Source organism: Microcebus murinus, chromosome 29 (assembly GCF_040939455.1).
Source record: "Microcebus murinus isolate Inina chromosome 29, M.murinus_Inina_mat1.0, whole genome shotgun sequence".
Taxonomy (NCBI): Eukaryota; Metazoa; Chordata; class Mammalia; order Primates; family Cheirogaleidae; genus Microcebus; species Microcebus murinus.
The window spans coordinates 15,572,484-15,600,119 of record NC_134132.1 but is presented as its reverse complement, the minus strand read 5'-3'; the positions used below and the strand labels follow the sequence as shown (position 1 = coordinate 15,600,119).

The 27,636-nt window shown below is 50.2% G+C and overlaps 1 protein-coding gene across 1 annotated transcript in view; it reads right to left on the bottom strand.

Moving 5' to 3' along the window:
* The window catches only part of FRAS1 (Fraser extracellular matrix complex subunit 1), a 293,078-nt gene that overhangs the window by 70,945 nt on the left and 194,497 nt on the right, over positions 1–27,636 (bottom strand). The window contains exons 28-40 of the mRNA XM_075998690.1: positions 25,667–25,751; positions 22,267–22,596; positions 20,870–21,023; positions 19,591–19,775; positions 16,956–17,072; positions 14,572–14,686; positions 12,685–12,822; positions 11,111–11,143; positions 9,757–9,888; positions 7,319–7,444; positions 4,718–4,965; positions 3,054–3,202; positions 139–301 (exon numbers count right to left, since the gene is read on the bottom strand). Of these exons, the coding sequence (XP_075854805.1) occupies positions 139–301; positions 3,054–3,202; positions 4,718–4,965; positions 7,319–7,444; positions 9,757–9,888; positions 11,111–11,143; positions 12,685–12,822; positions 14,572–14,686; positions 16,956–17,072; positions 19,591–19,775; positions 20,870–21,023; positions 22,267–22,596; positions 25,667–25,751 (1,975 nt within the window). The remainder of the gene's footprint in view (positions 1–138; positions 302–3,053; positions 3,203–4,717; positions 4,966–7,318; positions 7,445–9,756; positions 9,889–11,110; positions 11,144–12,684; positions 12,823–14,571; positions 14,687–16,955; positions 17,073–19,590; positions 19,776–20,869; positions 21,024–22,266; positions 22,597–25,666; positions 25,752–27,636) is intronic.

Here is a 27,636-nt window from a genome sequence, read left to right as displayed (position 1 = left end):
GTTTGAGGATCCCTGGTCTAGATATTGGGGGGCTGGGGGCGGAGTGGGGGAGCCAATTTAGGCGGAAATCCTCTCTCTCGTGACCACGATTTCAGCTCCGCGCAGCGCTCATGGCTTAGGGATCCCAGAACTGCTCACTGTGATGAGGTCCGCGAAAGCGAGGATGGGGGGCGGGTGTTCGGCAGGCGTGATGGTGACGGTGAACTCCTGGTGGTGCAGCTGGTTGTGGTCCTTGTCGGAGACCGAGAAGCGGAAGCTGTCAGTGAGCACACGGCCATCAGCTTCAGACACTGCCGAGTACCTGCAAGAGGCCAGACAGAACCACGTGAAGAAGACAGGACCACGTGAAGAAAACAGGACCACGTGAAGGAGACAGGACCACGTGAAGGAGACAGGACCACGTGAAGGAGACAGGACCACGTGAAGGAGACAGGACCACATGAAGGAGACAGGACCACGTGAAGGAGACAGGACCACGTGAAGGAGACAGGACCACATGAAGGAGACAGGACCACGTGAAGGAGACAGGACCACGTGAAGAAGACAGGACCACGTGAAGGAGACAGGACCAGGTGAAGGAGAGAGGACCACGTGAAGGAGACAGGACCACATGAAGGAGACAGGACCACGTGAAGAAGACAGGACCACGTGAAGGAGACAGGACCAGGTGAAGGAGAGAGGACCACGTGAAGGAGACAGGACCACATGAAGGAGACAGGACCACGTGAAGAAGACAGGACCACGTGAAGGAGACAGGACCAGGTGAAGGAGAGAGGACCACGTGAAGGAGACAGGACCACATGAAGGAGACAGGACCAGGTGAAGGAGAGAGGACCATGTGAAGGAGACAGGACCACATGAAGGAGACAGGACCACGTGAAGAAGACAGGACCACGTGAAGGAGACAGGACCAGGTGAAGGAGAGAGGACCACGTGAAGGAGACAGGACCACGTGAAGGAGACAGGACCACGTGAAGGAGACAGGACCACGTGAAGGAGACAGAACCACGTGAAGGAGACAGGACCAGGTGAAGGAGACAGGACCACGTGAAGGAGACAGGACCACGTGAAGGAGACAGGACCACATGAAGAAGACAGGACCACATGAAGGAGACAGGACCACATGAAGACAGGACCACGTGAAGGAGACAGGACCACATGAAGGAGACAGGACCACGTGAAGAAAACAGGACCACATGAAGGAGACAGGACCACATGAAGGAGACAGAACCACGTGAAGGAGACAGAACCACGTGAAGGAGACAGGACCACGTGAAGGAGACAGGACCACATGAAGGAGACAGGACCACGTGAAGAAAACAGGACCACATGAAGGAGACAGGACCACGTGAAGGAGACAGGACCACATGAAGGAGACAGGACCACGTGAAGGAGACAGGACCACATGAAGGAGACAGGACCACGTGAAGGAGACAGGACCATGTGAAGGAGACAGGACCACATGAAGAAGACAGGACCACATGAAGGAGACAGGACCACATGGAGACAGGACCACATGGAGACAGGACCACATGAAGGAGACAGGACCACATGAAGGAGACAGGACCACATGGAGACAGGACCACATGAAGGAGATAGGACCACGTGAAGGAGACAGGACCACACGAAGGAGACAGGACCACGTGAAGGAGACAGGACCACGTGAAGGAGACAGGACCACGTGAAAAACACAGGACCACATGAAGGAGACAGGACCACGTGAAGGAGACAGGACCACATGAAGGAGACAGGACCACGTGAAGGAGACAGGACCACGTGAAGGAGACAGGACCACATGAAGGAGACAGGACCACGTGAAGGAGACACGCTGAGCAGCCGGGGTTAGATGACCCCGCCTTTTGTCTAAAAATGGGGCCAGAGGCAATATATTCTTCATTATATTCTTCTTAAATATCTTAACACAGTTTTAAAGAATTCTGCCAAACCCAAGAGTGGCCAACAAACATACGAAAAAATACTCAGCCATCTCTAATCATCAGGGAAACGCAGATCAAAGCTACAATCAGGTCAGGAGTTTGAGACCAGCCTGAGCAAGAGCGAGACCCTGTCTCTACTAAAAATAGAAAGAAATTAATTGGCCAACTAATATATATAGAAAAAATTAGCTGGGCGTGGTGGCACATGCCTGCATTCCCAGCTACTCGGGGGGAGGCTGAGACAGGAGGATCACTTGAGCCCAGGAGTTGGAGGTTGCTGTGAGCGAGGCTGACGCCACGGCACTCACTCTGGCCTGGGTGACAGAGTGAGACTCTGTCTCAAAAAAACAAAACAAAAAGCTACAATGAGATATCACTCATCTCCAGTGAGAATGGCCTTTGTCAACAAGTCCCCAAACAACAAATGCTGGCATGGATGCGGAGAGAGAGGAACACCCCTACACTGCTGGTGGGACTGCAAACTGGTGAAGCCTCTGTGGAAAGCAATATGGAGACACCTTAAAGCGATACAAGTGGATCTACCATTTGATCCAGCAATCCCACGACTGGGCATCTACCCAAAAGTACAAAAGTCACTCTACAAAAAAGACACCTGCACTCGAATGTTTATAGCAGCATAATTCACAATTGCAAAGATGTGGAAACAACCCAAGTGCCCATCCATGCACGAGTGGATTAATAAAACGTGGTCTGTGCACACCACGGAGCACTACTCAGCTCTGAGAAACACGGTGACCCAGCACCTCTCGTGTGTTCCTGGCTGGAGCTGGAGCCCATCCTACTAAGGGAAGCGTCCCGAGAATGGAAACACAAGCACCACGTGCGCTCACCAGCAAACTGGTGTTGACGGATCAGCACCTAAGTGGACACACAGGAGTGACATCTGTCGGGTGTCGGGCAGGTGGGAGGGGAGGAGGGGACGGGTGTAGACAGACACGACGAGTGAGACGTGCACCGTCTGGGGGATGGGCACGCTTGAGGCTCTGACTCGAGGGGGGAGGGGGGCATGTGCAATATAGGTGACCTTGACATTCGTACCCCCATAATACGCTGAAAGAAGAAAGAAAGAAAACATTCTGTCCCACGATAACCTACCGAATTCTCTCATTGTTGATGTCTTCCATGGTGAAGTTGGCAAGCTCTGAGAGCTCTTCCACCCCCGGCCCTGAGGTTCTCAGGAGCCTGCCGTGCTCGGGCGGAGAACTCAGCCGAATCCAGATCTCTGCGTCGGGGGAGGAATCATCCTAATCAGGCAAAAAGGGGGCAGGACGTGAGTGCACATTTGCAGGAATAAATCCTTCCAGAAATCAAAGAGCCATGGGCGCCATTTTCTCTGCTAATTGGAAAAGTCTCTCTCTCTCTCTCTCTTTTTCAGAAAGCAACATCGTTATGAGCCACGTGAAAAATCCCGTATTTTGTTCCTCCTAAAATGCCTCTTTGATAATAATATCTTTTTCTAAGAGTAGCTCAAGATAGGAAGTCGGGGAGATGCGCTTTAGGTGTGGGGCATAAAACAAACAGACGACCTATTGTTCTTGTACGAGCCGCACACGGTATTATTTTTATCACAAGCCTCTAGTGAGGAATAAAACACGGTCCGCCGGAAATCATCTCTCTACACACAAAGAGGCAGGCTGCTTCCAGAAGGGCCGCGGATGGTGTGTTTTTTTAGAAACAGGTGAAATTCCATTACAACACACAACACGATGATAAAATCCTGTGAGACAGAAGTTTTGTTTTGTTTTTGAGGCAGAGTCTCACTCTGTCACCCGGGCTAGAGTGAGTTCCGTGGCGTCAGCCTCGCCCACAACAACCTCCAACTCCTGGGCTCAAGCGATCCTCCTGCCTCAGCCTCCACCAGAGTGGCTGGGACTACAGGCATGCGCCACCACGCCCGGCTCATTTTTTTTCTATATATTTTTAGTTGGCCAATTAATTTCTTTCTATTTATAGTAGAGACGGGGTCTCGCTCTTGCCCAGGCTGGTCTCGAACTCCTGACCTCGAGCGATCCTCCCGCCTTGGCCTCCCAGAGTGCTGGGATGACAGGCGTGAGCCACCGCGCCCGGCCCACTTGCGCTTTTCTGACACCGTTTCTGGTTGAGAACCGCCCGTCCTCCACACACTCATTGTGTTTTGACCGAAGTTTCGCTCAGTTTTCTGCCTGCTCACCAGGCACCGGGAGAATCCAGGATGACACAGTTACCACTCCTACAACAGAGCCTCGGGGACGTTGAGGCAAAGGTTTCTTGCGTGGCCACACACCTGCCACGGGGCACGCTCGGCCAGGGCGCTGCTCCGTGGCCACCCCGCCCGCAGGTGCGGTGGAGACAGGAAGAACAAAGTCAGGACTCACCACAGGCTGGCCCCGGTGGCTCACACCTGTCATCCCAGCACTCTGGGAGGCCGAGGCGGGCGGATCGCTCAAGGTCAGGACTTTGAGACCAGCCTGAGCAAGAGCGAGACCCCGTCTCTACTATAAATAGAAAGAAATGAATTGGCCAACTAAAAATATATATAGAAAAAATGAGCCGGGCGTGGTGGCGCATGCCTGTAGTCCCAGCTACTAGGGAGGAGGCTGAGGCAGGAGGATCACTTGAGCCCAGGAGTCTGAGGTTGCTGTGAGCGAGGCTGACGCCACGGCACTCACTCTAGCCCGGGCGACAGAGTGAGATTCTGTCTCACTAAAAAAAAAAAAAGAAAAAGAAAAAGAAAAAGAAAAAGGAAAAGAAAAAGAAAAAGAAAAAGAAAAAGGACTCACCTCGTAGGCCAGGTGAGACCGGGTGATTGCGGCCGAGCGTTTGCTGCCAACGGTGAGGCTCAGAGAGGAGCCCGAGGCCAGCCGGGGCCCCCGTGTCTCCCGAGGCAACACCTCCACTCTCACGTCCACCGAGGTCGCCGTGGCACCGTCCCCCACGGAGATCTCCAAGGCGTCCTCCCGGGCCGGGGAGCCGTCGTGCTGGTACCGCAGCCCGTTTGTCTTCACGTCCTCGTAGGTGAACCTGTCGCCTGCCAGGGACACAACAGATCGCAAAAGACGATCGCTCCTGGGAACTGTGCTTTTCGTTTATTTATTTTTTATTTTTATTTTTTTGAGACACAGTCTCCACTCTGTTGCCCGGGCTAGAGTGAGAGCTGCGGCGTCAGCCTCGCTCACAGCAACCTCCGACTCCTGGGCTCAAGCGATCCTCCTGCCTCAGCCTCCTCCCGAGTAGCTGGGACTACAGGCACGCGCCACCACGCCCGGCTCGTTTTTTCTATATATATGTTAGTTGGCCAATTAGTTTCTTTCTATTTATAGTAGAGACGGGGTCTCGCTCTTGCTCAGGTTGGTTTCCAACTCCTGACCTCAAGCGATCCTCCCGCCTCGGCCTCCCAGAGTGATCTTTTCATTTAGGCAGCGCCTCCCTTCTCTGGATTTCAACATGCACAGAGGATGAGAAGCGTGGGGCTCAATTATAAACTAATTGATCCAACCGTCCCCCTACTATAGGGTTTCCTTTACGTCACCCTCGGAAAAGGTGATTAGCTTGTCCCTCGACAGTTTTCAAGGTGGGAGGCTCACTGTTTCACAAGGTAGCTACCAGGTCTCCCCGAAAACAAGACAGGGTCTTCCATTTATTCTTCCTCAAGAAGACAGCCTAGGACTGATTTTCAGGCGATGTGTTATATATATTTTTTAAGCACGGTACAACCATCTACATGGATTCAAATACAGTGAGGTCGTCTTCTTCTGGAACATCATCCTCACCCTCCAGACCCTGAATCCCATCCTGAATGTCTTGCGACTCTGTTTCCTTTAGAGCCACCGGCCCCGATCTCTCCTGTCGAGCACTAGAGCTCTCACGGGGCGGATGAGAAGGGCTGCTCGTGTTCTTTCCCGCTCCTCGACGACACGCATGGGTTGTGCAGATGCGCTGCGCAGCCATGCCCATCACCAGGGATGATTTTCATAGCCACGCCCATCACTAGGGCTGATTTTCATAGCCACGCCCATCACCAGGGCAGATTTTCATAGCCACGCCCATCACCAGGGCTGATTTTCATAGCCAATCCCACCACTAGGGCTGATTTTCATAGCCACGCCCACCACTAGGGCTGATTTTCATAGCCATGCCCATCACTAGGGCTGATTTTCATAGCCACGCCCACCACTAGGACTGATTTTTCATAGCCACGCCCACCACTAGGGCTGATTTTCATAGCCACGCCCATCACCAGGCTGATTTTCATAGCCACGCCCACCACCAGGGCTGATTTTCGGGGTAGGGCTTCTATTGTGCACATGCTTAGACATCCTGCTGGGGCTTATTGTATGCGTAGGGCTTATTTTCAGGGAAACATGGTGATTTCACTGTAGACAGTGCTAGTTTTTTTCTTAAAGTTTTTAATCATATTGAACTAAAATCTGCCTCTGTAACAACCACTGCTTATTCCTAATTCTAGAAAAATAAAGAACATCCCTCTATTCTTTAAGATAGCCCTTTTGGAATCTAATATTTTTAAAAAAATTTTTTTTAGACTCACTTTGTTGCCCAGGCTAGAGTGAGTGCCATAGCATCAGCCTCGCTCACAGCAACCTCCAACTCCTGGATCAAGTGATCCTCCTGCCTCAGCCTCCTGAGTAGTAGCTGGGACTACAGGCACACGCCACCACGCCTGGCTAATTTTTTCTCTATATTTTTAGTTTTCCAGCTAATTTCTTTCTGTTTTTCTTTTAGTAGAGACAGGGGTCTCGCTCTTGCTCAGGCTGGTCTCGAATTCCTGACCTCGAGCGATCCTCCCGCCTCGGCCTCCCAGAGTGCCGGGAGGACAGGCGTGAGCCACCGCGCCCTGCCGTGTTCATAGTTTAAAAAATTTTTTTTTCCTTTTCTTTTTAAATTTCAGCATATGACGGGGGTACAGATGTTACGGTTATGTATATTGCCCACGCCCTGCCTCCCGCCAAGTGGTCATAGTTTTTGAGGTGGGGACGGGGCCGGTGGGGGGTGGGAGCGGTCTGACAAAGTCTCAAAGGACAAAGAGCTACGCACAAGAGGCAGAATATCCTCAAAGCGGGTCCCACACGATATATATAAAAAAAATCAACCGGGCGTGGTGGCGCATGCCTGTAGTCCCAGCTACTCGGGAGGAGGCTGAGGCAGGAGGATCACTTGAGCCCAGGAGTCTGAGGTTGCTGTGAGCGAGGCTGACGCCACGGCACTCACTCTAGCCTGGGCAACAAAGTGAGACTCTGTCTCAGAAAGAAAAAAAAAAAAAAGCTGGTCCCACAAAGACCCTTTCTTCCTAGTCTGCGACACAGACCACCGCCTGCAGAGCAAACACACCCTCCGGGCATGTGGGCGACAGAGTGAGCAGCTACCTGCGGCCAGGGGCGCGAGGGGCCCCGCCGTGGACCTCAGGAGCAAGCCGTGCTGGGGAGGTCTCCGGAGCTCAAAGACGAGTTCTTCCGGCGCTGTCTCCCCGTCTCTTCCCACCAGCTCCAGTCCTGGGGCAAAAAGGACAAGCGCGGGGACAGAGAAAACGGGCACGTTAAACACTGCAGGACACTCAGCACGCACGGGGGCCACGGGCCAGGCTGGAAGCCACGTTGTGGGTGATCAGAAAGTGCTGACGGCCCGGGCGCGGCGGCTCACGCCTGTCGTCCCAGCACTCTGGGAGGCCGAGGCGGGAGGATCGCTCGAGGTCCGGAATTCGAGACCAGCCTGAGCAAGAGTGAGACTCCTGTCTCTACTAAAAATGGAAAGAAATTAATTGGACAGCTAAAAATATATAGAAAAGGCCGGGCGCAGTGGCTCACGCCTGTCATCCCAGCACTCTGGGAGGTCGAGGCGGGTGGATTGCTCGAGGTCAGGAGTTTAAAACCAGCCTGAGCAACTTCGAGACCCCGTCTCTACTATACACAGAAAGAAATTAATTGGACAACTAATATATATATATATATATATATATATACAAAAAAAAATTAGCGGGGCGTGGTGGCGCATGCCTATAGTCCCAGCTACTTAGGAGGCTGAGGCAGGAGGATCGCTGGAGCCCAGGAGATGGAGGTTGCTGTGAGCGAGGCTGATGCCAGGGCACTCACTCTAGCCCGGGCAACAGAGTGAGACTGTCTCAAAAAAAAAAAAGAAAGTGCCGATTCATTCCAATCAAGCACAGAAGAGTGAAAACCGACAGTACAGTCAACTTTCAGAATTCCAAGCAGATTGTTCCACAAGTTCGCTTACGGGTTCTGAGCTCAGAACTCCTATTTCCTTCCGTCCGAATGACGGCACGCACAGCGGAAGCTCAGTCCAGACCAGCCGGGATGGATTTTCTTCTAGAAAATCCTCCCTCACACTGTTTTCCCCGTTCGTTGTTTCTGCCCGTCTTATTCTTCTGAATCTGCAGGGGAGCCAAGTTTAACGACGGCCGCACCGGCCTCGCCGAGCGTGGGAAGGCATCGGGCAGGGGTGACGGGCGGCTTGGTACACACGGCTTGTTTTGATGGCCGTTAATTAATTTCAGGCCAAAATCCACACGTAGAAACCGAGTAAGGATCTGCAGTGCACACCCGGCAAAAATCACAACACTTCCTGCTTACTAAGGAAATGTTCTTGGCAAAAGAATAAACTCCTAAAGAGTAAGTATGCCGGTAAGCAAATAAAACCGTGTGCAAAATAACTGGGTCAACTCCAGCTCTTCCTAACTTCTTTTTTTTTTTTTTTCCGAGACAGAGTCTCACTCTGTTGCCCAGGCTAGAGTGAGTGCCGTGGCGTCAGCCTCGCTCACAGCAACCTCCATCTCCTGGGCTCCAGCGATCCTCCTGCCTCAGCCTCCTCCCGAGTAGCTGGGACTACAGGCATGCACCACCACGCCCGGCTCATTTTTTCTATATATATTAGTTGGCCAATTAATTTCTTTCTATTGGTCCTCAAACTTTTAAAACAGGGGGCCAGTTCACTGTCCCTCAGACTGTCGGAGGGCTGGACTCTAGTTTAAAGAAAAAAAAAAAAAAAAACAATGAACAAATTCCTATGCACACTGCACAGATCTTAGTTTGAAGTTAAAAGAAACCAAACGGGCAAAAACACCCGAGTGTGGCCCGAGGGCCGCAGTTTGAGGACGCCTGGTCTGGAGATTTGCAGATCTAGCAAATCTCTTCCCCATAAAGAGTAAAATAAAGCCGGGCACGGTGGCTCTCGCCTGTCATCCCAGCACTCTGGGAGGCTGAGGCGGGAGGATTGCTCGAAGTCAGGAGTTCGAGACCAGCCTGAGCAAGAGCGAGACCCCTGTCTCTACTATAAATAGAAAGACATTCATTGGCCAACTAATATATATAGAAAAAATGACCCGGGCGTGGTGGCACATGCCTGTAGTCCCAGCTACTCGGGAGGAGGCTGAGGCAGGAGGATCGCTTGAGCCCAGAAGTCTGAGGTTGCTGTGAGCGAGGCTGACGCCACGGCACTCACTCTAGCCCGGGTGACAGAGCGAGACTCTGTCTCAAAAAAAAAAAAACAAAAAACAACGAACAAATTCCTGTGCACACTGCACCTATCTTAGTTTGAAGCTAAGAAAAGCAAACGGGCAAAAACACCCGCGTGTGGCCCCCGGGCCGCAGTCTGAGGACGCCTGGTCTAGAGGTTTGCAGATCTAGCAAATCTCTTCCCCGTAAAGAGTAAAATAAAAAAAAAAAAAAGAACAAGAAAAATGTATAATAAATATTAAATAAAAAAATAAATAAAAGAGGTTTGCAGAGGGACTGCTGCTGAAATAAGGCCCGGTTTCCACAGCGTGCTGCCTTCAGGCTCCCGGGCTTACCTACGGGCTCGCTGCCGCCAGGGCTGACCCGCAGCGGCGGAGCCGTGACCTGGACCCTTGGCAGGTGCGGGTCGGCGGGAAGCAGGTGGATGGTCAGGGCCGTCTCCGGGCTGGTGGTCTCCCCGTCTGAAACTGGAACGAGCACACACACACACGTAACTAGGTCTGGTCATCTTCACGCTGTTATCACAAATACGTAACTAGACGCTTTTTTATTTTTTTGGTTTTTTTTTTTGAGACAGAGTCGCACTCTGTTTCCCAGGCTAGAGTGAGTGCCGTGGCGTCAGCCCAGCTCACAGCAAATTCCAACTCCTGGGCTCAAGCGATCCTCTTGCCTCAGCCTCCTCCCGAGTAGCTGGGACTACAGGCATGCGCCACCACGCCCGGCTCATTTTTTTCTATATAATTTTAGTTGGCCAATTAATTTCTTTCTATTTACAGTAGAGACGGGGTCTCGCTCTTGCTCAGGCTGGTCTTGAACTCCTGACCTCGAGGGATCCTCCCGCCTCGGCCTCCTAGAGTGCTGGGATGACAGGCGTGAGTCACCTCGGCCGGGCCTAGATGCTTTTTTTGATGGCCTGAACACTCCGAAGAGACGTTTACCAATTGGAAAACGCAAGCGAGCAAGTATGATACCCTGAGCTAGTCTAACAACGTTCTTTCCGAGGGCCGGGCGCGGCGGCTCACGCCTGTCATCCCAGCACTCTGGGAGGCCGAGGCGGGCGGATCGCTCGAGGTCAGGAGTTCGAGACCAGCCTGAGCAAGAGGGAGACTCCCGTCTCTACTAAAAAAATAGAAAGAAATTAGCTAGAGAACTAAAAATATATATAGAAAAAACTAGCTGGGCATGGTGGCGCATGCCTGTAGTCCCAGCTACTCGGGAGGCTGAGGCAGGAGGATCGCTTGAGCCCAGGAGTTGGAATTTGCTGTGAGCCAGGCTGACGCCACGGCACTCACTCTAGCCTGGGCGACAGAGCGAGACTCTGTCTCACCGCAAAAAAAAAGACTCTCCCAGAATAAACTGAACCCCAGGCCACCCAGATCCGGAGTCTAAGATCTTAGCCACGATTACCTCTTTAACACACATTAGGGCCACTTGAAATGGGGCTTCAAAATTAATCCTTAACCCCCTTTTGGTGTATGATTTTTTTTCCGTGAATACAAAGTTAAGCTATCACTCCTTAACCCGCCGTGTGACTATTTTAGAAGAAACTCGCTTTAGAAGAAAAATCAGGTAACTTTTAGGTGGTTCTCGGGGAAAAAGCTAAAAGTAACGACAAAGGGAGCAAAAGAGAAAGGACCAACAAGGGAAAGAAAAATTCCACTTTCTAAATAAACGCAGATTCGTCTTTACCTGTGAAGTGGAATTTCACCGATTCTGGGAGACCTGGAATAAACGAGAGAGAAAAATCAGCATGTGAAATACCTTCCTGTCAGAGACGGATGGGGAAGGCACAAACAAGCAGGAGGCAAAGGCCAGCAAAGCGGGCCGGGAGCAGAGGCTCACGCCTGTCATCCCAGCACTCTGGGAGGCCGAGGCGGGAGGATCCCTCGAGGTCAGGAGTTGGAGACCAGCCTGAGCAAGAGCGGGACCCTGTCTCTGCTATAAATAGAAAGAAATTAATTGGCCAACTAAAAATATATATAGAAAAAAATGAGCCGGGCATGGTGGCGCATGCCTGTAGTCCCAGCTACTCAGGGGGAGGCTGAGGCAGGAGGATCGCTTGAGCCCAGGAGTCTGAGGTTGCTGTGAGCGAGGCTGACGCCATGGCACTCACTCTAGCCTGGGCAACAGAGTGAGACTCTGTCTCAAAGAAAAAAAAAAAAAAAAAAGGTTAGCAAAGCGAAGGATGTTTTCATCTAAATTACTCTGGTTTTTTTTTTGGGGGGGGCGGCTGGAAAGGTCACAGGTCATTTTGCTAACGTCCTATGGAGTTTATTGAGTTATTTATTTTCTTTGAGACAGAGTCTTGCTCTGTCGCCCGGGCTAGAGTGAGTGCCGTGGCGTCAGCCTCGCTCACAGCAACCTCCAACTCCTGGGCTCAAGCGATCCTCCTGCCTCAGCCTCCCGGGTAGCTGGAACTACAGGCATGCGCCACCACGCCCGGCTAATTTTTTATATATATATCAGTTGGCCAATTAATTTCTTTCTATTTATAGTAGAGACGGGGTCTCGCTCTTGCTCAGGCTGGTCTCGAACTCCTGGCCTCCAGCGATCCTCCCGCCTCGGCCTCCCAGAGTGCTAGGCAGGTGTCTTTTTCACAGAATGTCTTTTTTTTTTAAATTTAAAAAAATTTTTTTAAGGCTGGTCAAGTGCAGAGCAGCGGGAGTGGAACAGAATGTCTTTTGATCTTTCGGGCAGACGCCCAGTGGTGGGATCGCTGGATCAAACGGCAGATCCACTCGTATCGCTTTTTTTTTAATATATTTTTTGAGACAGAGTCTCGCTCTGTCGCCCGGGCTGGAGTGAGTGCCGTGGCGTCAGCCTCACTCACGGCAACCTCAGATTCCTGGGCTCAAGCAATCCTCCTGCCTCAGCCTCCTCTAGAGTAGCTGGGACTACAGGCATGCGCCACGACGCCCGGCTAATTTTTTCTCTATATATATTATTTGGCCAATTAATTTCTTTCTATTTATAGTATAGACGGGGTCTCCCTCTGTCGCCCGGGGCTGGAGTGAGTGCCGAGGCGTCAGCCTCGCTCACAGCGAACTCCTATCCCCGTGAGGCGTCTCCAGGTTGCTTCCCGCGGAGGCTGGGCCAGTCTGCAGTCCCACCAGCGGAGCGGGTGTGTTCCCGGGTCTCTCCGCACCCAGGCCAGCAGCGGCCTCACCACACGGTCCGTAGCACGGAGGGAAGAGTGTAGGGGAGGCTGGGGGAAGAGGCCCAGAGAGCACCCGGGCCCCGAGGCAGAGGACAGGGAGCCTCACCTGCGAAGGAGAAGGCCGTGATCTCCCGGAGGTGGGGGGCCGCCGGCGGGGGCCGGTACAGGATCTTGCCCTGGTTCACGTCGTCCTGCGTGAAACGCCGCACGGGGGAGTGAGGCCGGTCCCTGTGCTCCACGGTCCCTGCCAGGAAGGGGCTGAGCGTGAGCGTCGGCAGTGATGTCCTCCAGGCTCACTGGGGGGACGGGAGAGGCGGGGGCTGTCGTCCTCAGGGACCCCGGCTCTCCAGTTATCCAAGAAGAGGCCGGCCAGGCACGGCAGCTCACGCCTGTCACCCCAGCACTCTGAGGCCAAGGCGGGAGGATCGCTCGAGGTCAGGAGTTCGAGACCAGCCTGAGCAAGAGCGAGACCCCGTCTCTACTATAAATAGAAAGAAATTAATTGGCCAACTGATATATATAGAAAAAAATCAGCCGGGCGTGGTGGCGCATGCCTGTAGTCCCAGCTACTCGGGAGGAGGCTGAGGCAGGAGGATCGCTGGAGCCCAGGAGTTGGAGGTTGCTGTGAGCGAGGCTGACGCCACGGCACTCACTCTAGCCCGGGCGACAGAGTGAGACTCTGTCTCAAAAATAAAATAAAATAAATAAAATAAAACAAATAAAATAAATTAAAAAATCAAATCAAATCAAATAAAAAATTAAAAAATTAAAAAATATAAGAAAATAAATAAAATAAAATAAAAAATAAAATAAATAAAATAATGAAATAAAATAAAAATAAGAAAATAAAAAATAAAATCAAATAAAAACTAAAATTAAATTAAAAAATTAAAAAATAAAAAAATAAAATCAAAAATAAAATAAAATAATAAAATAAAATAAATAAAATAAAATCAAATAAAAACTAAAATTAAATTAAAAAATAAAAAAATAAAATCAAAAATAAAATAAAATAATAAAATAAAATAAATAAAATAAAATAAAAAATCAAATAAAAACTAAAATTAAATTAAAAAATAAAATCAAAAATAAAATAAAATAATAAAATAAAATAAATAAAATAAAATAAAAAAATAAAATAAAAACTAAAATTAAATTAAAAAATTAAAAAATAAAATAAAAAATAAAATAAAATAATAAAATAAAATAAAAAAATCAAATAAAAACTAAAATTAAATTAAAAAATTAAAAAATAAAATCAAAAATAAAATAAAATAATAAAATAAAATAAATAAAATAAAATCAAATAAAAACTAAAATTAAATTAAAAAATAAAAAAATAAAATCAAAAATAAAATAAAATAATAAAATAAAATAAATAAAATAAAATAAAAAATCAAATAAAAACTAAAATTAAATTAAAAAATAAAATCAAAAATAAAATAAAATAATAAAATAAAATAAATAAAATAAAATAAAAAAATAAAATAAAAACTAAAATTAAATTAAAAAATTAAAAAATAAAATAAAAAATAAAATAAAATAATAAAATAAAATAAAAAAATCAAATAAAAACTAAAATTAAATTAAAAAATTAAAAAATAAAATCAAAAATAAAATAAAATAATAAAATAAAATAAATAAAATAAAATTTAAAAATAAAATAAAAACTAAAATTAAATTAAAAAATTAAAAAATAAAATCAAAAATAAAATAAAATAATAAAATAAAATAAAATAAAAAATAAAATAAAAACTAAAATTAAATTAAAAAATTAAAAAATAAAATCAAAAATAAAATAAAATAATAAAATAAAATAAATAAAATAAAATAAAAAATAAACCAGAGGACAGGAGCAAGGGGTGTAAACAACTGCAACTCCTGAAAACACCCACAAACGGCGCTATGGGGGTGAGCAGATGGGCTGCGGGTTTCGGCGCCGGCCGGTAACTGGAAGACGGGAGCCCACGCCCGATCCCGTGCAGCGGCTCACCGTGGCCGGGCTGCAGAGGCAGCGTGATGTTGTACACGACCTCCCTGCTCGGCCTCTCGGGGCTCGCGAAGGGGAGGGAGCGAGGCTGGATGACCGTCGGGCCGTCTTCCCGAGCCTGCAGAGATTTCAAGAAGGAAGAAGAAAACCACGGCGTGAGGAACGCGAAAGCCAGAGGCAAAAACCTAACCCTGCATAAGAGCAAAAAAATAAATTCGCTCTGGACTTTTACATTAGTCACACGTGGCAAAGTTTTCTCCACGAGTTCAAAGGAGGATCTGGTTTTTTTGCATCGTGGGTTTGTCCTTAGCCTCAAGAACCTCACGGGAGAGCCGGGGGTGGGGGGCGGGTGAGGAGGCTCACGCCTGTCATCCCAGCTCTCTGGGAGGCCGAGGCGGGAGGATTGCTCGAGGTCAGGAGTTCGAGACCAGCCTGAGCAAGAGCGAGACCCCCGTCTCTACTAAAAATAGAAGGAAATTAACTGGCCAACTAAAAATATATATAGAAAAATTAGCCGGGCGTGGTGGCGCATGCCTGTAGTCCCAGCTACTCGGGAGGAGGCTGAGGCAGGAGGATCGCTTGAGCCCAGGAGTTGGAGGCTGCTGTGAGCGAGGCTGACACCACGGCACTCACTCTAGCCCGGGCGACAGAGTGAGACCGTGTCTCACAAAAAGAAAAAATAAAAATGTGAAGGCAGGCTGGAGCTCGGCACGCTCTCTCTCCCGGCTCTCTGAAGCTTTGCTCATTTTTCGGGGGGGAATCTCCCCGTTTGCGAAAGGGCGAAGCAGGGGCTCAGCCGGGCTCACGGAGGAGGCCGGGGCGTCCTCCCCTTTAACCGGGAAAGACCGAGGGTTGCAGCTGCCCCGCGACTGTCCCCAAGGCGTGCATGTAACCGGGAGAGGCAGAGCGTGCAGGTTGGGACAAGGAGCCATGTCTCAGGACCCCGCGTAGGTCCGAATGTAAGGAGCAAGCACAATCAGAGCCGCGAGTAGCAAGCCGCTGGCCTCGCTGAAATAAGACAAGTGAGGACAACAAACCAAACACGTGTGCACTTTGCAAGGTGTTAACAGACCCGTACATACGTGCTCACACCTGTAAACGCGGACAGAGAGACAGGCCAAAACAGCACAGGCTCACTGCATTTTTTTTTTTGTTCTCAGTTTGTCACCTTTCAATCCCAAAGCCATCGTGATGACCGCAAATTCTTGGAGCGTTCGGGGATACTCGTGAGAATCCAGATACCCGGGGAACAGTAAAGGGATAGGAAGGGGATTATCGTGGACATGGGTCTACGGAGAAGGGAGGTACGCTCTAGCTGAGATAACAGATAGTCCATTTCAGAATTTATTGATGCTATTTCTCTCCTGATGGGCACAGACACTAGGCAGCAAGAGAACTTAATCCCGTGAAGCAAGCACTATGGAGGGCGAGGCGCATCAAAGCATAATCGATTTTAATGCTGGCTATTTGGAGCGTTCAATATTTATCAATCAAACACACTGCGTCCTAAGAGATTAAACTTCACAGAAATCATTATAAAAAACACTTTTTTTTTGTTTTATTTTTTGAGACAGAGTCTCACTCTTTTGCCCGGGCTAGAGTGAGTGCCGTGGCGTCGGCCTCGCTCACGGCAACCTCCGACTCCAGGGCTCAAGCGATCCTCCTGCCTCAGCCTCCTCCTGAGTAGTAGCTGGGACTACAGGCATGCGCCACCACGCCCGGCTCATTTTTTTATGTATATATTTTTAGTCGGCCAATTAATTTCTTTCTAATTTTTTAGTAGAGAAAAGGGTCTAGCTCTTGCTCGGGCTGGTCTCGGACTCCTGACCTCAAGCGATCCTCCTGCCTCGGCCTCCCAGAGTGCTGGGATGACAGGCGTGAGCCACCTCGCCCGGCTCTAATTTTTTTCTATATATATTTTTACTTGGCCAATTGATTTCTTGCTATTTTTAGTAGAGACAAGGGTCTCACTCTTGCTCAGGCTGGTTTGGAACTCCTGACCTTGAGCGATCCTCCCACCTCGGCCTCCTAGAGTGATGGGATGACAGGCGTGAGCCACCACGCCCGGCTAATTTTTTCTATATATATATTTTTTAGTTGTCCAGCTAATTTCTTTCTATTTATAGTAGAGACGGGGTCTCCCTCTTGCTCAGGCTGGCCTCGAACTCCTGACCTCGAGCAATCCTCCCGCCTCGGCCTCCCGGAGTGCCGGGCTGACAGGAATTTTCTTTCTCAAGGGAGAGGGAGGACCACGCCCGCATGTCGGGGCGGTGGGGGCCCCAGGGCGCGTGTGGGCCTCAGCCGGGCACCCGCCACCCACGGCCCTGGCCGCAGCAGCAGGCCTCGACCCTCCTGTCGGGGAAACCCCGCGCCGGCCCCCAACTCACCGTCATGTGCAGGGACGTCTCCGCGGAGAGCTCGGGCCCGCCGGGCGTCCGGGGCAGGACGGCGATGTTGAACGTCCGGCTCTCCAGCTCGCTCCCCCCGTCCCCGGCGCTGGACACCTGGAAGGAAAGGTCACCCCGGTCGGTCCCTTGGCTTCTCCCGGGCGGAGCATGTGGGCCTCTGCTTCCACTCTGTGCCCATTTCAGTCCCCACCTCGGCGTTCCTCCCGCCCTACACGGTTTGGTGGGTTTTTTTGTATTGAGACAGAGTCTCGCTCTGTCGCCCAGGCTAGAGTGAGTGCCGTGGCGTCAGCCTCGCTCACAGCAACCTCAGACTCCTGGGCTCAAGGGATCCTCCTGCCTCAGCCTCCTCCCGAGTAGCTGGGACTACAGGCATGCACCACCACGCCCGGCTAACTTTTTCTATATATATTAGTTGGCCAATTCATTTCTATTTATAGTAGAGACGGGGTCTCGCTCTTGCTCAGGCTGGGCTCAAACTCCCGACCTTGAGCGATCCTCCTGCCTCGGCCTCCCAGAGGGCTAGGATGACAGGCGTGAGCCACTGCGCCCCGCCGATGTTTTATATTGATAACGTTCCCCATCCCAACCCCTAGGAAGCCAGAAGACTCTAGTCCCCTGAGGTGACCTCTTTCGATTGACAACTTTGCTTCCATCCTGACTCACTCTCTGACGATCCTGCAGTGCCCAGGTGCAAAAACTGAAAACCTAACCTGGGCAAAGGGCGCCCGAGGTTTGCTCACTCTCTGGACTGTCAACGTCTTCAGGATAATCTTGTTTTAATGGTTCCCAGATTTATATATATATATATAAATTATATATTTCCTCCAAGGAATCGGCTCTCTGGAAAAGCCCCTGTTTCTCACGGCATAAATCAGCCGGGCAATGAGCAGGCACAGGCCGGGCGCCGGAAGCAGACTGGGCGATAATTTTAGCGAGCTGAGCTGTCACGGCCACTCTAGCCCCAACTGGGTTCCTGACAAAGGATCTTGGCCGATCACCATGAACATACATATCTTCTCTGCCACTCGACCGTGTTTTTCTCCGTAGCCGCGCTCAGAGGCCCTTTTCTCATTCACAATTCCTCGTTTCTTTGCGTTCCCGTCTAATTCTTTTATTTCCGAATGGTGCTTGCCAGGGGTTTGTCTAGTTTCACCGGTCGTTCTCAAAGAATCGGGCTTTGTGCTCCTTTGTCATTTCTATCCATTTTTATAATTAACCGATTCTTCGGCTTATCTCTGCTAATTCCTCCCTTCTGCTCTCCTTACGTCTCCCTCGGGGCTGCTCCGGCTTCCCGAGCTAAATGTTTAGGATGTTTGTTTTTATGCTTTCCTTGAGCGATACAATAAGAGCTCAAGGCCACCCGTTTTTTTTTCTTTGTTTGTTTTTTTTCTGAATACGATTTTGTCCACATGATTTAGGTTTTGATAAGTTCTTTCTTCCCCACCCATATTTCTTAACGCTTTGCTGCTTTGATTTTTCCTCCAAGGAATTTCAAAGCAAATTACCTCGGAGACCATTTTAAGCATCTCAAGCGGTCTGAATTTTTCGTTTGCCTTTTTATGATCAATTTCTAATTATATCCACAATGGCCAGAGAAGGCACCCAGCGCAACTTCTTGCTCTTCAATTTACTGAGGGTCTCCCTGCACTGTAGTATTTGACCGATTTTTTATAAATGGTAATAACGACGAATCCATACGCCGTACTTACCACGTAGTGGGCGGTGTTATAAACATTCTATACACGCTCACTCAAATCTTTACGATAAGCCTGTTTCACAGACAAGGAAAATAAAGCACAAGGGTTCTCCCCAAGTAATCTGCCCGAAGTTGGGCCGGGCGCGGGGGCTCACGCCTGTCATCCCGGCACTCTGGGAGGCCCAGGCGGGAGGATCGCTCGAGGTCAGGAGTTCGAGACCAGCCTGAGCAAGAGTGAGACCCTGTCTCTACTAAAAACAATAAAATATATTTAAAAAAAAAAAATTTGCCCAAAGTTGCACAGCAAGGAAGCGGCCAAACTGACCTCTGAACTCTCGGAGTCCGGCTGCAAGTCTAAGATCTTTTAAGATAGTATGTGTCCCAAGAACATTCACAAAGATCTGATTTTTTCTCCTCCCTATACGAGTTTCATTATTTTGAAGAAAATCTGAATGTTCTGGACCTTATGTCATTAGCGGACTCCAGTCGCTTATTTATTAATTTGTTTTTTAATTTATTCTTTTTTGAGACAGAGTCTCACTCTGTCGCCCGGGCTAGAGTGAGTGCCGTGGCGTCAGCCTAGCTCACAGCAACCTCAGACTCCTGGGCTCGAGCAATCCTCCTGCCTCAGCCTCCCGAGTAGCTGGGACTACAGGCATGCGCCTCCACGCCCGGCTAATTTTTCCTATATACATATATTTTAGTTGTTCATCTAATTTCTTTCTATTTATAGTAGAGACGGGGGTATAGCTCTTGCTCAGGCTGGTCTTGAACTCCTGACCTCGAGCGATCCTCCCGCCTCGGCCTCCACAGAGTGCTGGGATGACAGGGGTGAGCCACCGCGCCCGGCTCGCAGGTCGTCTGTAAGTGGGCGTGACAGTTTGCAGGGGACGTCAGAGAGGCAGGGAGCCCAGGTACCTGGAAGCCGAAGGAGTCGCCCTGGGCGGGGCCCCCGGAGTGCCGGTACCAGAGGAGGCCCTCGTCCACCTCCCGCTGCGTGAAGGAGCTCACGGGCGTGGCCGTCCTCCCGTCCGGCAGGTGCTGCCCTCCGTCCTCGGCCGCGGGGCTGTCCGCCGGCATGTCCAGCAGGAGGACCAGCTCCCCTGGGGGGGCGAAAGCCACACAGTGAGTGGGGGAGCGTTCTGGGGAAACCAAGTCAGACTCTCATCCTCCTTTCCCAACTTTTTTTTTTTTTTTTTTGAGACAGAGTCTCGCTCTGTCGCCCGGGCTAGAGTGAGTGCCGTGGCGTCAGCCTCACTCACAGCAACCTCCGACTGCTGGCCTCAAGCGATCCTCCTGCCTCAGCCTCCTCACGAGTAGCTGGGACTACAGGCATGCGCCACCACGCCCGGCTGATTTTTTTCCGTATATATTTTTAGTTGGCCAATTAATTTCTTTCTATTTATGGTAGAGACGGGGTCTTGCTCTTGCTCAGGCTGGTCTCGAACTCCTGACCTCGAGCAATCCGCCCGCCTCGGCCTCCCAGAGTGCTAGTGTTAGAGCCGGAATCTGCAGGGCCTCGGGACCGAGAGACGGAGTCACCGAGGCTGTGCTGGGATGACAGGCGTGAGCCACCGCGCCCGGCCTGAAGAAGGAGTTTTGAAATGTAAATTTTAGTCGTTACACGCAACATGTTTATAAGACTTGGTACGCTGCCCAGTAAACATGTACAGTGTGTCATGATCACTCTGCTTTTATGGAAGGGGGCGTGCACGGAATCGGAAAGTTCAGTTCACCAGAATCACGACCCTGCTGCATGGCCTCGTACAAAAGCAAACCTTAGGCTGGCCTAGGCGGTGGCTCACACCTGTCATCCCAGCACTCTGGGAGGCCGAGGCGGGAGGATCGCTTCAGGTCAGGAATATGAGACCAGCCTGAGCAAGACCAAGACCCCGTCCGTCTCTATTTAAAATAGAAATAAATTAATTGGCCAACTAATATATATATAGAGAGAGACAGAGAGAGAGAGAGAGAAAAAATTAGCCGGGCGTGGTGGCGCACGCCTGTAGTCCCAGCTACTCGGGAGGCTGAGGCAGGAGGATCGCTTGAGCCCAGGAGTTGGAGGTTGCTGTGAGCGAGGCTGACGCCACGGCACTCTAGCTGGGCGACAGAGTGAGACTCTTTCTCAAAAAAAAAAAAAGCAAACCCTACACTGCTGAAGGCAAAGACGAATGGTGCCAAAGGGGAACAGAGTTACCAAACTTAGGGTGGTCTTGCGTGATCTTGTAGACGATTTCCTCGGCGCTGGCGCCGGGCGCCTCGGCCTGCAAGATCCGGTTGGTGATCTGCAGCATCCCGCCTTCCGGAACCCACACCATGGGGTCAGCCACCAGCCGCAGGCCTCTGTCGTTCTAGAAACGGGAAGAAGTGCCAAGTCAGGTCCGAGCAAAAGGAGGAAATATCAGTCTACAACACGCAAGTCATCCAGGCCGGGCGCGGTGGCTCACGCCTGCCCTCCCAGCTACTTGTGAGGCCGAGGAGGGAGGATTGCTCGAGGTCAGGAGTTCGAGACCAGCCTGAGCAAGAGGGAGACCCTGTCTCTACTAAAAACAGAAAGAAATTGATTGGCCACTTAATATATATACAAAGAATTAGCAGGGCATGGTGGCGCATGCCTGTAGTCCCAGCTACTCAGGAGGAGGCTGAGGCAGGAGGATCGCTTGAGCCCAGGAGTTTCAGGTTGCTGTGAGCGAGGCTGACACCACGGCACTCACTCTAGCCTGGGCAACAAAGTGAGACTCTGTCTCAAAAAAAAAAAAAAGAAAAAAAAGAATAATAAAAATAGGCCGGGCGCGGTGGCTCACACCTGTCATCCCAGCACTCTGGGAGGCTGAGGCCGGAGGATCGCTTGAGGTCAGGAGTTCTAGACCAGCCTGAGCAAGAGCGAGATCCCGTCTCTACTATAAATAGAAAGAAATGAATTGGCTAATATATATATAGGCTATAGAAATGTATATATATATACACATTTATATATATAGCCATTTATATATACATTTATATATATTGTATACATACAATATGTACAATATATCTATATACAATATACATAGTATATATATAATATATACTATATATACAATATATACAATGTATATATATACACGACATATATAATATATACAATAAATATGTATACATATTGTATATATACAATATATATATACGTATATATTGTATACATATATTGGCTATAGAAATATATATATTAGCTAAAGAAATGAATTGGCTAATATATATATTATATATATGTTTTATATATATAATATATATATATATATAACTAATATATATAGAAAAAATTAGCCGGGCGCGGAGGCTCACGCCGGTCGTCCCTGCACTCCGGGAGGCCGAGGCTGACGCCCAAGAAAAAGTCCCATTTGGTGGCGGACACCGGGAATCTCAAAAACTTCGCCCTGGCGTCTGCATCCTGCCTGCTCATCAATAAGCACTTTGCTAACAGGCTGTGCTGAGCAGACGAGGGACGAACGATGCGGACCTCCCCCCGTGGGTGTCCTCATTGCATTCTCCGCGGAGCTCCTCGCCCAGATGCAGGGGGACCCGAGACCCCAGGATCCGGGAACGGCGCCTCACCTGGGGCAGGGTCTGCACCTGCAGCAGAATGTTCCGGAAGGAGTGGCCGTCCCCGGCCTGCAGGACGGCCGCGTCGGAGGGGCCCTGGGAGCCGTCGTGGGCGTAGTGGAGGAGGCCCCGGGACAGCTCCTCCAGCGGGAACTGGCGCACGGGGCCCGAGGGCGGCGGCCACAGGGAGTGGCGTAGCTGGCCGTGGCGGGGGGCGTCCAGCACCCGGACCACCACGTCCTGCGGGTTGTCCTCGTCCCGGATGTCCAGCAGCCGAGTGGTGATGGCCGCCGCCTCCCCGCGGCCCACGCGGAGGACCTCGTTCCTCAGCACGTAGGGGGCCTGGGGCGGGGGAGAGCAGGGAGAGCCGCTCAGCAGGGAGGGAGAGAGTCACCCGGCGGGCTGGACGTCCGGCTGTCCCGCCTCCGCCTTGTATTTTTATTTTTTTTTATTTTTTTTGAGACAGTCTCATTTTGTTGCCCAGGCTAGAGTGAATGCCGTGGGATCAGCCTCACTCACAGCAACCTCAGACTCCTGGGCTCAAGCGATCCTCCTGCCTCAGCCTCCCAAGTAGCTGGGACTACAGGCATGCGGCCACCACGCCCAGCTAATTATTTTTTTGAGACAGAGTCTTTGTTTTGTTTCGTTGCTTTGCTTTGTTGCCCCGGCTAGCGTGAGTGCCGTGGCGTCAGCCTCGCTCACAGCAACCTCCGACTCCTGGCCTCCGGCGATCCTCCTGCCTCAGCCTCCCCACAAGTAGCTGGGACTATACAGGCATGCAGCACCACGCCCGGCTAATTTTTTCCTCTCTCTATATATATATATTAGTTGGCCAATTAATTTTCTTTCTATTTATAGTAGAGATGGGAGGTCTCGCTCTTGCTCAGCCTGGTTTCGAACTCCTGACCTCGAGCGATCCTCCCGCCTCGGCCTCCCAGAGTGCTGGGATGACAGGCGTGAGCCTCTGCGCCCGGCCTGGGTAAAGTTTTCATCGAAGGCGGGGATGCGGATTTTCAGGTGATCATCTGTGGATTTGGGGCGGCTGCTCCTGCGATTTGTTGCCAGGTTGTTTGCTTGCAGAACTGCCTCGGGCCACGCCCAGGGACACACCCGGAGCCCGAGCCTCTAAGGAACGCTCCTCAAGCGATTTCTCGCTTTTCACAACCTGTGCTTGTCCCTTCCCTCGGTTCCCTTTGCACATCTCAGCTGCTCAAGCCCTCAGGCCCACCACTCTGCGGCCGTTCTGGACGCAGGAACGCAGGCTTGGCAGAAACGACGCCGGGGTATGAGTTTGGGTGGCCACCACGCCAAGCTGCCGTGACGTCAACACGGGACAGCACGGCACCTCGTTTAAGTGGAGGCTTTACAAGACACTCTGGGGGAAAATTCCGCACGCCCGAGAGAGAGAGATTTTCTAGCTGCAACAAACTCGTTTGCCTGAGATTTAGGCAAAGTGACAGCAACAGGAGCAGATTCGAATTATTCCGAAAGGCAGTTTCAGAGCCAGTGTAAGAAATCAAGGTGTGGGCCAGGCGCGGTGGCTCACGCCTGTCATCCCAGCACTCTGGGAGGCCGAGGCGGGAGGATCGCTCGAGGTCAGGAGTTCGAAACCAGCCTGAGCGAGAGCGAGACCCCGTCTCTACTATAAATACAAATAAATTAATTTGGCCAACTAATATATATATATATATATATATATATATATATATATATATATAAAAATTAGCCGGGTGTGGTGGCACATGCCCGTAGTCCCAGCTACTCGGGAGGCTGAGGCAGGAGGATCGCTTGAGCCCAGGAGATTGAGGTTGCTGTGAGCGAGGCTGACCCCACAGCACTCACTCTAGCCTGGGCAACAGAGTGAGACTCTGTTTCAAAAAAAAAAAAAAAAGAAATCAAGGTGTCATCGTGTGATGGTTTAGACACAGGCTCTGCAGTCAGACTTGCTGGGCACAGATCTTGACGCTACTTATTAGCTGCATTAATCATCCACGAGCTGCTGAACCTCCCTGTGGCTTACTCTGTTTCCCCCAAAATAAGACAGGGTCTTATATTTATTTTTCCTCCAGAAGACACCCTAGGGACCATTTTCAGGGGATGTGTTATTTTTTTTTTAAGTACGGTACAACCATCTGCACTGATACAAATACAGTGAAGTTGTCTTCTTCTGGAACATCATCCTCACTCTCCAGACCCCGAATCCCATCCTGAATGTATTGCGACTCTGTTTCCTTTAGAGCCACCGGCCCCGATCTCTCCTGTGGAGCACTAGAGCTCTCACGGGGCGGATGAGAAGGGCTGCTCGTGTTCTTTCCCGCTCCGCAACCACACGCATGGGTTGTGCAGATGCCCTGCGCAGCCACGCCCGTCACTAGGGCTGATTTTTCATAGCCACGCCCACCACCAGGGCTTATTTTCATAACCACGCCCACCACTAGGGCTGATTTTCACAGCCAACGCCCGTCACTAGGGCTGATTTCCATAGCCACACCCATCACCAGGGCTGATTTTCATAGCCACGCCCATCACCAGGACTGATTTTTCATAGCCACGCCCACCACCAGGGCTTATTTTCATAACCATGCCCACCACTAGGGCTGATTTTCATAGCCACGCCCACCACCAGGGCTTATTTTCATAACCACGCCCACCACTAGGGCTGATTTTCACAGCCAACGCCCGTCACTAGGGCTGATTTCCATAGCCACACCCATCACCAGGGCTGATTTTCATAGCCACGCCCATCACCAGGACTGATTTTTCATAGCCACGCCCACCACCAGGGCTTATTTTCATAACCATGCCCACCACTAGGGCTGATTTTCATAGCCAACGCCCATCACTAGGGCTGATTTTCATAGCCATGCCCATCACCAGGGCTGATTTTCATGGCCACGCCCACCCCAGGGCTGATTTTCATAGCCACGCCCACCCAGGGCTGATTTTCATGGCCACGCCCACCCAGGGCTGATTTTCATAGCCACGCCCACAACTAGGGCTGATTTTCATAGCCACGCCCATCACTAGGGCTGATTTCGGGGTGGGGCTTCTATTGTGCACGTGCTTAGACATCCTGCTGGGGCTTATTGTATGGTCGGGTCTTATTTTCGGGGAAACACAGTGGTTTCCTCATCTGTAAATGGGGATAATTACTCCTCGTGATTTGAGCACGAGGATTAACTGAGTTACCCCTGTGAAATACGAAGAAGAGTTCCACAGAGATGCGTTAGTAATTATTATTGCTGTCATTACCCAAAAACACTAACAATTACCCCAGTGGCATTTCACGAGGAAACCAAGGTTAACTCAGCTCAATCATTTTTTTTGCTAAAACAGAAAGAAACCTCGGTTTGTGCTTCAGAACCAAATCAGCAGGCCTGTGAAATTCCTAACGGCGTGGCATTTTTATTACCTGTGTTGAAAATGCTTCAACGTTGACCAGCTGTGGCTCAGAGAAGAACTGCTGGTCGCTGATTTTCAGGAAGAAGTAGCCTTTCCTAAAGAAGTCCCCAAGGGGGAAAAAAAATAAGAAAAAATAAAATCACTATATTAGCCTTTAGAAAGATAAGGATTAAAAATGTTTTCAGATTACGTGTAGATGAGGATTTGGGGCAGACCTCCGTCGTAATGTGACGCCATAAATAAAAACTACCAAATAAAGCGAGACACAGGCAAAAATACAGTGTTCTTAGATCTCATTATAACAGAATAATAACAACTATTATATAAGTATTTTGTTTCCTATTTTTCTAAACCTAATATATAAAAGGCCGAAATACTACCGTGTTTCCCAAAAATAAGACAGGCTCTATTTTTCTTCTCTTTTCTTCTCTTTTGTTTTTTTTGAGACAGAGTCTCACTCTGTTGCCCGGGCTAGAGTGAGTGTCGTGGCGTCAGCCTCGCTCACAGCAACCTCAGACTCCTGGGCTCAAGCAATCCTCCTGCCTCAGCCTCCTCCCGAGCAGCTGGGACTACAGGCATGCGCCACCACGCCCGGCTCATTTTTTCTATATATATTAGTTGGCCAATTAATTTCTTTCTATTTATAGTAGAGACGGGGTCTCGCTCTTGCTCAGGCTGGTTTCGAACTCCTGACCTCGAGCAATCCGCCCGCCTCGGCCTCCCAGAGTGCTGGGATGACAGGTGTGAGCCTCCGCGCCCGGCCTGGGCACGTTTGTTAACACTCATAGGACAGCATACTCTAAAGGGGGAATTTTGTTGAATGCAAATTACACCTCAATAAACCTAATTTTTTTAACAAAAGGTATTTTTGGGCCGGGCGCGGTGGCTCACGCCTGTCATCCCAGCACTCTGGGAGGCCGAGGCGGGAAGATTGCTCGAGGCCAGGAGTTCGAAACCAGCCTGAGCAAGAGCGAGACCCCGTCTCTACTATAAATAGAAAGAAATTAATTGGCCAACTAATATATATAGAAAAAAAAAACTTGAGCCGGGCGTGGTGGCGCATGCCTGTAGTCCCAGCTACTCGGGAGGCTGAGGCAGGAGGATCACTTGAGCCCAGGAGTTGGAGGTTGCTGTGAGCGAGGCTGACGCCACGGCACTCACTCTAGGCTGGGCGACAGAGCGAGACTCTGTCTCAAAAAAAGAAAAACACTCAAGTTTAGCATCGACAGTGGGAAATATTCCCTGCATTCTTATCAGGGTCATTGGATTTCAGGTTCTCGTGTGCACTGAGTTATCTGCCCCAGGGAGGCAGAGAGCAGCGTGTAGCCCGACCGGAGAGGCCGATCTTGGGGTCTCGCCCTGCGATTTCCCTGGAGTAGGTTGCTCTGCTAATTATGGGCTGTACCTGCCTGGGCTCGCGTGGTTAGCGTGCAGCCGCATTCCCAAAGCGTCTGTCTGCCGGGGCGGGGCAGACGGCCAGCAGTGCGGCCAAAGCACCAGGGGAACGTTGGGTCAGGCTTAAACGATGAACCCCACGATCGATCCCGTCATGTGGACACTGCAAAGCTAGCCGCGCCTCTCAGTTTCCCCCCAAGTCCGCAATCCCAGGGACCAGACAGACACCACCTTGGAAAAAGCACGTTCTCCCTCCTCTCTCTGCCCCCCTGCTCCCAGTCACGGCGCCCCAATTTCGGACGAAGCAGCAGGTGCGGCACCCATGCACACAGCCACCCGTGTTTCTGCCGGGAGCGGGGGGCGAAAAATCTGGATAATTGTGCCAGGAGTTTTCCTGCTGCACCAGAGAATCGCCGGTCGTGCCGTGATAAAACGAAAGCGCCTTAGGAAAACTCTGATGCGTTGTGTGGTTTTTTTTGTGCTGTTTTACTCTCAATGCAATCACTTCTATTCTTTTTCTTTTGAATAAAAGCTAACATTTTCCTTAAAGTGTTGACAAAAAAAAGGGAGGGAGGGAGGGAGGGA